Genomic DNA, 11560 nt, shown 5'->3' on the forward strand with positions numbered 1-11560 from the left:
ATTGGCTGAGCGGCGATACAAGAGAGCTGATACTGGGACTTTTCACTGTTTCCACAGATTTTTCACTCAATTTGTCTGTGTGTATGCTCGTTCCAGATAGATTGTCAGTTTATGTATTAGTGGTAAGGATTTTCAATTACTCTTTCTGTAGTTACATCATTACGCCTGTAGGTGGTGACAAGCAACATGTCTTTCAGAGCGAGTCGTTTAATTCATTCATTCAACTGACTCGTTCAAAACCACTGATTCATTTAATCAAGTGCCTGTCATTATGAGTTAGTCTTGAATCCATAGATCCATAATAAAGGCTAGATGTCTCGTCCGCGCTGCTGGCCAATGGAGGTCGACGTCAGCACCTGGCGGCCATCTTGTCACAGGCAGCTCGTAACATTGTGTTAATGGTGCATGTACTTTTTAAATAACCATAACTTGCTCAATTTTCTACCGATTTTCAAACGGTTTGGTTTGTTATAAACGTCAGAGATGTAGTTATGACACTGCACACTTATGAAAAATAAGTGTATAAATAAATAATCAACCAGAATTATCTAGCCACGTTAATAATGTTTGTAAGAAACCAAACCGTTTGAAAATCCGTCAAGATTTCAGCAAGATACGAGTATTTGTGTTCTCACCATACATCAGTACCACAGAGCCCGCCAGAAAGCTAGCCTGTGACAAGATGGCCGCCGGTGATGACGATAGAGACTCCGCCGTAAGACATCTAGCCTTTATTATGGATATCTATGGTTGAATCATTCACTCATCTTTTAATCGTACATTCCGTTTGGCTTCTTTAGGAACTATTTTCATTGGGGATGCATAAATTGACTAACTTTATTGTATAAAATGCAAGTTATTCATTATGAAAAGTATTTAACTGTTGTATAAAAGAAATATCACAATCAAACATTGCTGCTTTTGGTCTGATTGTTAGAATCGCTTGTTTGATAAATCCATACGTAATTATCACAGGCACAGCTTTCTAGTATACTTCATTCTGATTGGTCAAGCACGAAACTCTGAGTTCAAATATATTGTATTTGACCTAATAAACCGTAATCCTGCATATATGTACAAGTTTCATATTTCTCGTATAACTGTGTGCGTCTTCTAAAACAACAGAACTTAAACTAAAATATTGAATGTACATTTATTTACTTATTTGGTAAATAGCCATGTAAAAAGGATCATGTATTGTCATTTATCCTCCTTCAGAGGTTTTATTCTGCTTTGCATCAGGGTCAGAATCGTTCTGTCTGGGTTTATTTTCGCTGACTGTGCATTACCCCTTACATAATTTCAAATTGCACTGCGATGTGTGATCAAGGTAAGAATGTTTCTTTATCAACCTTTTCCGTCGCTGTTGCAAACCTGCACTACCTTTCAGTTTTTGCTTTAAAATCACAGATGGATGAGGTTTAAAATAGCTCAGTGTAATCTCACATGCAGCTACTGTTATGAGGGCCACTTTCTGCCAGTGTCACGTCTGGTGTACGTGTGTATGGTGAAAGGTGAAAAAGCTTTTTTGGATAAGGGACAGTGTCCTCATGCTGACCTCTAAATCCAAACACTGCTGTCAAATCTGTCCCGCTTTCAGCAAGAACACAGCCCTGGGCTCATCCCTGGACTCAAGAGGTTAGTCTGGGTTAAATCTGGATCATGTGTGGCTGGATTTTTAACCTAATCAGAAACCAGATTGCCATCACACAGAAAAAAAAAAAAAAAATCAATCATAAGTGCACCGTTTCCTTTATATGATATATGCCATAATTGAAAAAGGTTAGAGAGAGTAAAATTACAGAATGTGCTGGCCCTTACATAACTCAATAGCACAATGCAAGGACGTGTTGTTCTGGATGGTTGCTAGGGATTTGCTAGATTATTGCTAATTTACCAGGTAATACCAGGCTTTGCAGACCAAACACTTAATAAAAAGAGGTTGAAACAATGGAAGTATTGTTCTGAAATAAGAAAAAACTGCATATTGTTCCAGGAGCCAACAGTTGCAGAAATAGTTTTGCGCTTGCAAACTCTGAGGCATGCTTTTGCTTTATCGATTGGACAGATGTTGAAAGTACATTGTGTACAATGTGATTGTACCTCAAACATGCACAGGTACAGTACATCAAAAAGCTTCTAATAATGAGTCTCTGGTGAACTGCACAAGAGTGAAATGTACTTGTGTGAGCTGTAATTAATAGCAAACATTAGACATTAAATAAATGACATAAATGTATGTAAAGCAGGACATTAAAAGTACTATATTCACACATAAACTATTTTTAAAATAGTCAATATCACAGTCTAGCAAGAGTGTAAAACAAACTACACTCGCTGAATAGATTTCATTGGAGAAGTTATGTAGGACTCAAAGGTCGATGTGTCTGTGTGCAAAGCACTGCAGGCCACTAACCCAACTCACATTTGGTCAAATATTTACTAATCTCCTTTAACCACTCATTAGGGAAATACTGAAACACTACTGCAGAATTAATGGATTAAATACTACAAAGAAACAAATAAAATGCATTTAGATTGTCAAAAGACTGCAAACAAAAACCTGCAGAAAATATACCAGATGTATATGCCAGGTATATATTGAAATTGGATAGAAAAATCAATAGATAAAATGAAAATTAAATTTTAATTTGAATAATTTGTTAAAAAATAACTTTCGAATGTTATCATTTTGTTATTAATTGCTAGATTGAATATTGTATTTTCAATGTATACCGGTTGCTATTAATTATTTTTGATTATCAAATTGTAGACTCCTTTATCAATTTATCAATAATCATGATTGATTAATTAAGTTGATTTATCAATTTATTCATTGTTGTACTGATTTCTTAAATATCAGTAGAACTATCTAAAAAAAAGGTCAATGAATGTGAAACCCTTCAAAGTAAATTCTTGCCCCATTTCCTGAGAATTTTCTGTAGAATTTCCTGACACATTCAACACATTCTAAGAAAACGAGATAAAACTGAAAAGCTGAATTTAAAAGGTAAATACATGCCAGGTAAATACAATCCCAGCCAGCTGAGAGCATGTTGAAGCCAAAAACCAAGAATCAATCATTATAATGACGTGAATCCCTTCCAACAGTCATTAATGGCATGCGGTTCTGAAAGAACGAAGCATTAATATGTTCTTGCAAAACAGACCTTTAATATAAAAAAGCTCTATAAAGAGGCACTAATTACAACCCAGTGCATTACCTAACCAAAGCTGTGAAAAAGAGAAAACAAGCTGTTATTTGGATAAACTGACGCTTTTTTGGAGGTGAAAATCTTTTTGAATAGAAAGTTCAACTACCCCTCCAGGCATTAGATTTCCATATGAGTTTAGGAGGTTCCAAGAGAATAATTTGTCCACACGTAAATACCAGTAGGAAATGATAAAGGTCATGAAAAGTACAACTGAAATAAACAATATTTGTTCATGCTTTAGTATTAGAGTAGGAGATAAATAAAGAAACTGTATGTGTTTCTGACATAACATTTCCTGCACTTTCCTGGAAAAACTCAGGCAATGAAAAACAAGTGTCAATTTCCTGCTGCGGCCACAAAAATCCAAACATCATGTCCTCAACATCCATTTGTGAAGGAAAACACTGACAATCTGCTTTCATAATACAGAACTATCTGTTCCTGTAAATATTTATTCTTAGTATTGATGTACGTTTGTTCTGTATGCATTATTCACGTCTTCGGAAGAGTGAAAAACCCAAGACTTCAGAAAGAATTTCTGAAAATATACTTTCAAATCATTTCTCAGTGAAATAGTTATTGAGGGTTACATGTCAAAGCATACAATAATAAAATTACCTTCCTGATGATTTCGAATGCAAACTGTGATGTTTTTGTAATCGTGGTATGGATTTTAGAAGTTATAAATCTGCAACTTCCTGAGTTGAATTTAGTATTGGTAAAGCTGATGAGAGACATTTGAATGGCTATCTTCAATACCATTAGTGGGGAATGTGAAATAGTGAGCTGTTCCTTTAATTAACACAAGTCGAGTGCGCTGCTTGTTCAGCTGACAGCTCCAGAGGGATTGAAGCTCATGGTGTGTGTTGGCGACAGTATCTACTCTTGTGCACCTGTCTGACTGATCTTGACCCCACAACATTCATGTGTAACTCCATTCCCATTTTAATGCAAGACAATGAAACTTTCACTATGGATTTAACATTTAATATACTGTGCATTGATGAAAACCAGTCTGGCTTGAAAAGTGGAGAACGCCCTACTGACCGTTGCTGATCTTTCAAGTTTATATTAATGGAGACTTCAGAAAGAGTCACAGAAAGAGTCTGAGTCACATCAGCTGGGGTGCCTCAAGGTTCAGTGCTCGCTCCTTTTCTTTTCTCCATTTACACAACCTCACTTGGCACGATCATAAAAGCACATGGCTTCTCCAACCATTCCTATGAAGATGCTACACAGCACATCTTTCATTTAAAGCAACACCAAGTAACTTTTCCTCTCCGGTCGCCCTACAGGTTGGAAGCGGAATTGTCCATTACCGCTGTCGTAAATAATTTAGCCTACCGCAGCCTACTGTCACACGCACACTCGTTGTTTATCCAGCACCGGCTTTGGAATGAACGATGTCCACAGACAAGGTAGAGTATGTTGCATGATTTCATGAAAGTATGATGTATTGCGACATCAGAAACGAAGAAAAACAAAATAATGACTATTGTAACGCTTGACGTAAAGCAAGTCAAATTTGTAGTTTTCTTAATATGTCTCATTAGAACTACAGAAACTCGACCCGATCCGGCAATCTTACATAGCGTGGTTATAGCAGATACAGGACCGCAAAGCGAATCCAGAAGTGCCTTTCACCCTGTTACGACTTAATGAACCACTGAAACGATTTTGGAAACATTATTTTAAGGTAAAAAATCTTACTTAGTGTTGCTTTAAACCTGATGACCACACAGTTTCAGCTTGTATATCTGCCTGCCTTTCAGTTGGATGAAGGAGCGTCATCTGCAGCTCAACCTTGCAAAGACAAAGCTCCTTGTAATCCCTCCAAACCCATCAGTTGACCACAGTGTCATTGTGCAACTGGGATCCACAACACTAACACCAACCAGGACAGCAAGGAACCTGGGGTTGGTGTTTGGCGACTAGCTGAGCTTCTCCACCCACATCTCAAGTTCTCAACAACGGCCCAGTCATGCAGGTTTGCACTCTACAACATCAGGGAAATCAGACCCTTCCTGTCAGATAACACGGCACAGCTAGTTGACCAAGTGCTTGTAATTTCAAGACTGGATGCTCTACCTTTGCAGGCGATCCATAACGCGGCAGCCGCAGCAACCCACCTCCTGATCTCACTCCACTGGCTCCCAGTTGTGGCCAGAATCAAGTTGAAAGTTTTAACGCTGGTTTTCAGGACTACTACTGGAGCCGTCCCTACCTCAACCCACTACTACAAATGTATGCTCCCTCCCTCTCGCCAGCTCAGGTCACTGAATGAGCGACGCCTTGTTCCCTCACAATGAGGCAAAAAGTCACTCTCCAAAACTTTCCGAACTACTGAGGACATCACATCTGTCAAGAAGCAGCTGAAGACACACCTCTTCCACAAGCACTTAACAACCCACACTCTTAAACCAATGCACGCACACACAAATTATTAAAAAAATAATAATAATAATCTACTCTGCATTTCTTGTCCTCTCTAAATGGTAAATGGTAAAAATTGGTAAATGGTAAAAATCTAGTTGTCTAATAAACCTGCCATTGTGTACTACAACGATTCTTGGCTCTTTGATGAGTGCTTTGTTCCTGTTTTGTAAGTCGCTTTGGATAAAAGTGTCTGCAAAATGCTTAAAGGTAATGTTTTAATTGCAACTTCGAAAAATCCTTTCTTACAGTGTGGGCTCCAAATAGTACATTGGATATATTTTTTATTTAAACCTAAAAAATAAAGCTTTTAAAGAAGGTTTAAACATTTAAAACTTTAAAATAAGTTTTCAAATGGTAATACCCAGCACAATAGAAACTACCAGTGACGTAAGTGTACATTGAAAGGCCGAATGCATGCCATTCAAAACAGTGGCAACCGACATACAGTATTTATTAAAAAAAAGATGTACGAACAAAGAAAGCGGTGATAGATAGCATTTACCAGTCCCTTTGTCTGCAGAGTTGTGTTCTTTTCTCAGCCTTGATGATACGTAGCACTGCAAGTTGTTGTAGATTTCGTCTCTTAGCCTTCCTTTTTGCTCTTTCAATCGCATAACTTATACGTCTACATTCCATATCCATTATCACGAAACCCACGAAACACATCAAAACACCTCCAGTTGTTGATGTTGTTGAATGCTACGCTTGAATGACTTCGCTGTCGGCCGGCTAACGTCACTTCAGAGTTCGTACCGGTGTGAATGAAACCGGGAAACTAGCCTTCGGGGGAAAATGTAGTTCTCGGGGGACTGCACTGGTGGCTAGTTCCTATAACTGAGTTATTACCTGATGCGAAAGCACCTTATGGTTCCATGAAGAACAGAATCATTCATCATTCATTGAACCATTCCATACCACAAAAGATTCTTTTTGAAGGAAAAAGATTCTTTAGATTAAAAAAAAATTCTTTACACATTTTTGAGATTGTACACCAAGTAATACACACTCATCTAGGCTATATCATATCATATATGGTATGTCACATCTGTAATGCCATGAAAGATCTATCAATACTAATAGAGTCAGACACTCTAATGCTAAGTCTCCAGTCATGGCTGATAACTTCTCCAAGTAACGTAATGGGAAAGCATCACTTAAGCAGAAGGATAATGTGGTATCAGAACATCTAAGTGCTTCTGCATTAGTGTGCTAGTGAGTTTCTAACGTAGCGGAGCTGACACAATCCTCTTGCTTCAAACTAGTCGAACTGGGTCTAAAGTGTCTATCTGTGCAGGAATTTGATACTTTGATAATTGTGGATGACAGCAGATGTTCTTTAGATCACTGATTTAAGAACTTACAAATATCTTCAGGGTGGAAAATGTGCATTTCTGTGTGTGCAGACCACCTTATTCATGGTCGGTTGATCATTTAATAATTAAACAAGTTGTATGTCATCATTCATGCCTTTCTCTTGACGCAACAAAACAAAAATCAGTTAATCTAGTGTGCTGAACTCTTTCCAAGAGAACACGGAGGCTTTTTCTGGTTCTATTTCAGAAAGAGGAAATGTCTGCGTTTCTGTGTTTCAAGGGCAAATATCCAGGCTTTAAAATAAGTACTGTAATAAGAGTTGATGTATCTGTGAAGAGAAACCCAGACTAGCATTTCCACCAAAATGCATACTTTTCAAAGTAGTCATTCACCTACAGTACAATCGGAAGCATGGTTTAATAAACCTGGCTGTTCACAGCACCACTTTACCCATGAATGGAAAAGCAGCATTACGGGAGTCAAACTAATGCACTCGACTCAGCAATATAAATGATGAGAAAGCGTGTAAGCTTGTGATAACCTTCAGCAACTCTTTATCTTGTTATCTGCACTAAACTTTTAATGTCTGAGAAGACAAATTAGACTGAATTATTCTGACATTCTAATGAGACATTCAATATTCTTGTTTGAGTTTGTTATTCTGGTAACACTTTACAATAAGGTTTTACTAGTTAACATTAGTTACCATGAAGCAATAATGAACTGCACTTCTACAGCATGTATTATTCTTAGTTAATGTTAATTTCAACATTTACTTATACATTATTATAATCAAAAGTTGTATTTGTTAACATTAGTTGATGTTGTATTTTTTGAAGCGGTATTTTATTAATTAAAGATTTAAAAATACAGTAACAAATGGATTGCCCATGGTTAGTTCATGTTAGTTAATACATTAACTAATGTTAATAAATAAAACCTTATTGTAAAGTTTTACCGTTATTCTGTTTATTTTAACCTACATTACAACCTACATTGAAGTCTTCATGCAATATATAAATTAAATAAATATTAATTCAGATATATTTGTACTCATATTTATCTCATATATTTCATATACAGTATATACAGTACATATATATATATATATATATATATATATATATATATATATATATATATAATTATTAAAGTAAAAATAAAAAAAGACATTCAATAGTTAATATTCAAGTATAATTAGGCCTACATTGTGATCTGCCTATACCTACACAACATGCACGGCTGTCATAACATGCGGTTTACTAGGGCATCTAGTTGCCCACACAAAAAACTGCATTTTTGAGCAGCATCGTGAGCTTCCTAGACGTGGTGGTAATGCACCTTTAAGTTGGTTTAACCAACTTAACAGAGTAACCCTCTGGTACTGTCTGCGTGCCGGTCAAAAATGACTGAATTTTCTTTGTTATTATTTCAATGAAATGATTGTACTATATGCTAATATTTTTTTATTTCATTTTAGTGGATTTTATGGTACTAAATTATATTTAAGCAGTAGTTATACTCCATTTATTCACTTTTTGAGCATAGACCTGAAAATGAAATTTCTTACTTAAGCGGTCATAAATCTTGAATGCTTTGGAGAAAAGACTTAAGTTTGGTCTCTTTTTAAATACGACACCTGGCAGATTATTGCTGAAGTTGAAAAAGTGTTTTTAAAAAATGAACTTGAAAAAAGTTGTACATTTCTTGTTATGAAAATTGCGCAAAAATACTATTTAAAATTTGTATATAAAAATATATATTTTCACAAACACATTTTACTCTAAAACTGTGAGAAAATCAAAGCCATAGATCTAAACAAGATGTGTCCCACATTTGAGGTTGATATCTCAACAAATGAGCTTTCAGTAAGATTTTTTTGGTGTGCAGTACTACTAACCGTTTCCAAAAGATAAAATTCGTCTCCCATTCATTTCCAATTTAAAGCTACAATATGTAAAAAATTTCGCCGCTAGGGGTCACTAACCTCTTACAATAACAAAGGCGTAGATTGATGACGCAGTGGAATAAGCGGAATCATGGAACTTGCAGTCATGATATTGGATCTAATAATGTTTATGGATGAGTGAATACATTGATGTTTTTAACATGACTGTGGTATGAAGCAGGGCGCGATTGCTAATAAAAGACAGATATCAGCGCCACACGCGAAATAAAGGAATGAGGACATTTCATTCTTCTGAACTACCCGCAAGTGCTGAATTACTACTCGCACAGGTCAGTTTATTTGACGAATTAAACTTGTGTGGTAACGCAGCGCTGTTTCACTTGGTCTAACGTTACAGTATCATACTAAACAGCGTTATGTGTTAGTGTTAGTTTGTTGGCTATATGAGACTATCAGTAAGCTAGATCAAGCCACGCTGATATTGATCCTCATTTTAGTTTTCCCTTTGTCCCAAAGTCTGCTTGCCATGATCCATAATGTTTAAACGAAACAACAACAGCGTGCCGCAAAACATTGTTGTCCACATCTGTTGCCATGGTTACTATGGCAGTACAAGCGAACGCGGATTTTACTTCATTGACAGGCGACAAGTGACAAGGGACGGAGCACTATTTAAAATTGTGTATTTCTCTGAATTTACAAATTCTTGGAAACATTTAGGATAATGTAAGTACACAATTGAAAGAAATATAACACTGTGCAGGTGGTTTTTGGATAGTTTGATACAAAATTCTTACATTGAACCTTTAACCTTTTCGAATCATGTCCATGATTTTTTCTTCTTCAAACAACAAGTGCAAAAACCTTTACCAAGTTTTATACCATTCCGATTAAGTTAAAAAAAAAAAAAAAACGAGAAAAAAACCGTTACATTTTCCGTAAAATTGACCTAACCGACCAGCACCAGAGGGTTTAAAACCAAAAGAAGAAGAAGAAGAAGAAGAAGAAGAAGACGTAAGGAACAATAAGAAGAAGAACTACATAAACCGCGTTTTGGGGATCATTGTGTGCTGCCAACCCAGACAGCATGGCATCATTGTGATGCTCAGCCCATAGCGCCGGGTCTACTTCAGCATCATGAGCTGCCAACCGTTACCTTAGCAACATTTCTGGGCATCACGTTGAAAACAAGCACATTTATGATTTACGAGTTGATTATTTAGGCAGTTGTGAGGGTTTAGAGACACGGTTGGCGAGTGACCCGCGTGTCTGCAGCAGTACCTGCTCTTTTCTCTTCTGCCAGCGGCCACACGGACTCTCCTCCACGATCTCACTCTCATCCTCGCTCTCGTCTTCCTTCTCCTCAGATCCAGAGTTTCTCTCCGGGACCGACATGGTCATTATATGTCACCGAATGAATGACAGGCACACAAACGCAGCGTTGCGAAGGAAACAGCGTTGAAATGACGCGCTGCTTTGTGGACGTCCACACGAGATGACTCGACGCTTGTTAATACGCCTCCGTCTATTGACATTATTTTCAGTCAGGAACAACTGATGTCTGTGTCGATAGTTTCCTGCGTGCCGCGTTCATTTTAATATTCAATGAAATGCAAAAGAAATTACAAGCTGGTTTCCATATTCAAAATAAGAGTTAAATAAGAGTTAACAATAAGACGTCCTCTCTTTTAGCAGACAGTTACCGCTTTAAAACACGACACACGCGCACACACTCACACCGAGCGCAACTGTTGGCTCACAGATTACCGTAATGACTGGAGACAACACGACCATATGTCCACATCAAAATAAACAGACATCATAATATATATATATATATATATATATATATATATATATATATATATATTTTTTTTTTTTTTTTTATATAGTAAAATAATACATACTATTATTGTATAGTATATTACTCTCTGTCAGTTGAGTCTCCCTCACATTTATGGAAATGGCACAGTATAGTAGGCTAAACTCAAAAATGGCTGCATTTCATGCTTAATGTGAAAAGGCTAGATTTGTTAATAACAAACACAAATATTGGACAATTCTGCACACAAATTTGACTTCAGCTCATTTTAAATATTAATAAAATGCATATTCGTGATATTGCCTTCAATACTCAAATAAATTTTTTTTTAACCCCAAATAGGGTGAGATCTTATGCTTTCAAAGCTAGCTCGCTACTGCTAGCCTCTCTGAAAATTGCCTACCCTACCTTTAATCCTTCCTCAGCATCTTCAACATCTAACATCATTGTTTGTCTATTGAAAATGTTAAGAATTTTCAAGCATATCTTTGATGTCTGACTCCATTAACTCTATAAAAACATTGCGAAAAAGCCTGTTTGAGGATGAAAAATAACAAGTATCTCAGCATAAGCAGCTACATCTGCTGAAGTCACTTTCACCATCTATAACAAGCCTATATAAACTCATTAATAATGTCACAGGTTTGCAGAAAGGTGCTGTCCAGGGTTCTGATCAACCGCTGAATGTTATTTCTGATTACTTTGGCTGTTTAATTCGTTGTTATGTTACATTTCCTTATATAAATCAATGGAAACACCAAATTTCCAAAATGTGCACAAGATGCACTTATATAATCAAACCTAGTTTCTAAACAGGAATCTAGAGCATAGAATGACCCCAAAGAGAGACAAACCCTGCATGAT

General features: G+C 36.6%; 1 protein-coding gene across 1 annotated transcript in view; it reads right to left on the minus strand.

Moving 5' to 3' along the window:
- The window catches only part of nrbp2b (nuclear receptor binding protein 2b), a 29975-nt gene extending 19374 nt beyond the window's left edge, over nucleotides 1-10601 (minus strand). Inside the window, exon 1 of the mRNA XM_056249277.1 lies at nucleotides 10156-10601. Within this exon, the coding sequence (XP_056105252.1) occupies nucleotides 10156-10275 (120 nt within the window). The 5' untranslated portion in view covers nucleotides 10276-10601. The remainder of the gene's footprint in view (nucleotides 1-10155) is intronic.
- Nucleotides 10602-11560: the final 959 nt, after the last annotated feature.

Source organism: Rhinichthys klamathensis, unplaced genomic scaffold (assembly GCF_029890125.1).
Source record: "Rhinichthys klamathensis goyatoka isolate OS25496 unplaced genomic scaffold, OSU_Roscu_1.1 h1tg000059l_1, whole genome shotgun sequence".
NCBI lineage: Eukaryota > Metazoa > Chordata > Actinopteri > Cypriniformes > Leuciscidae > Rhinichthys > Rhinichthys klamathensis.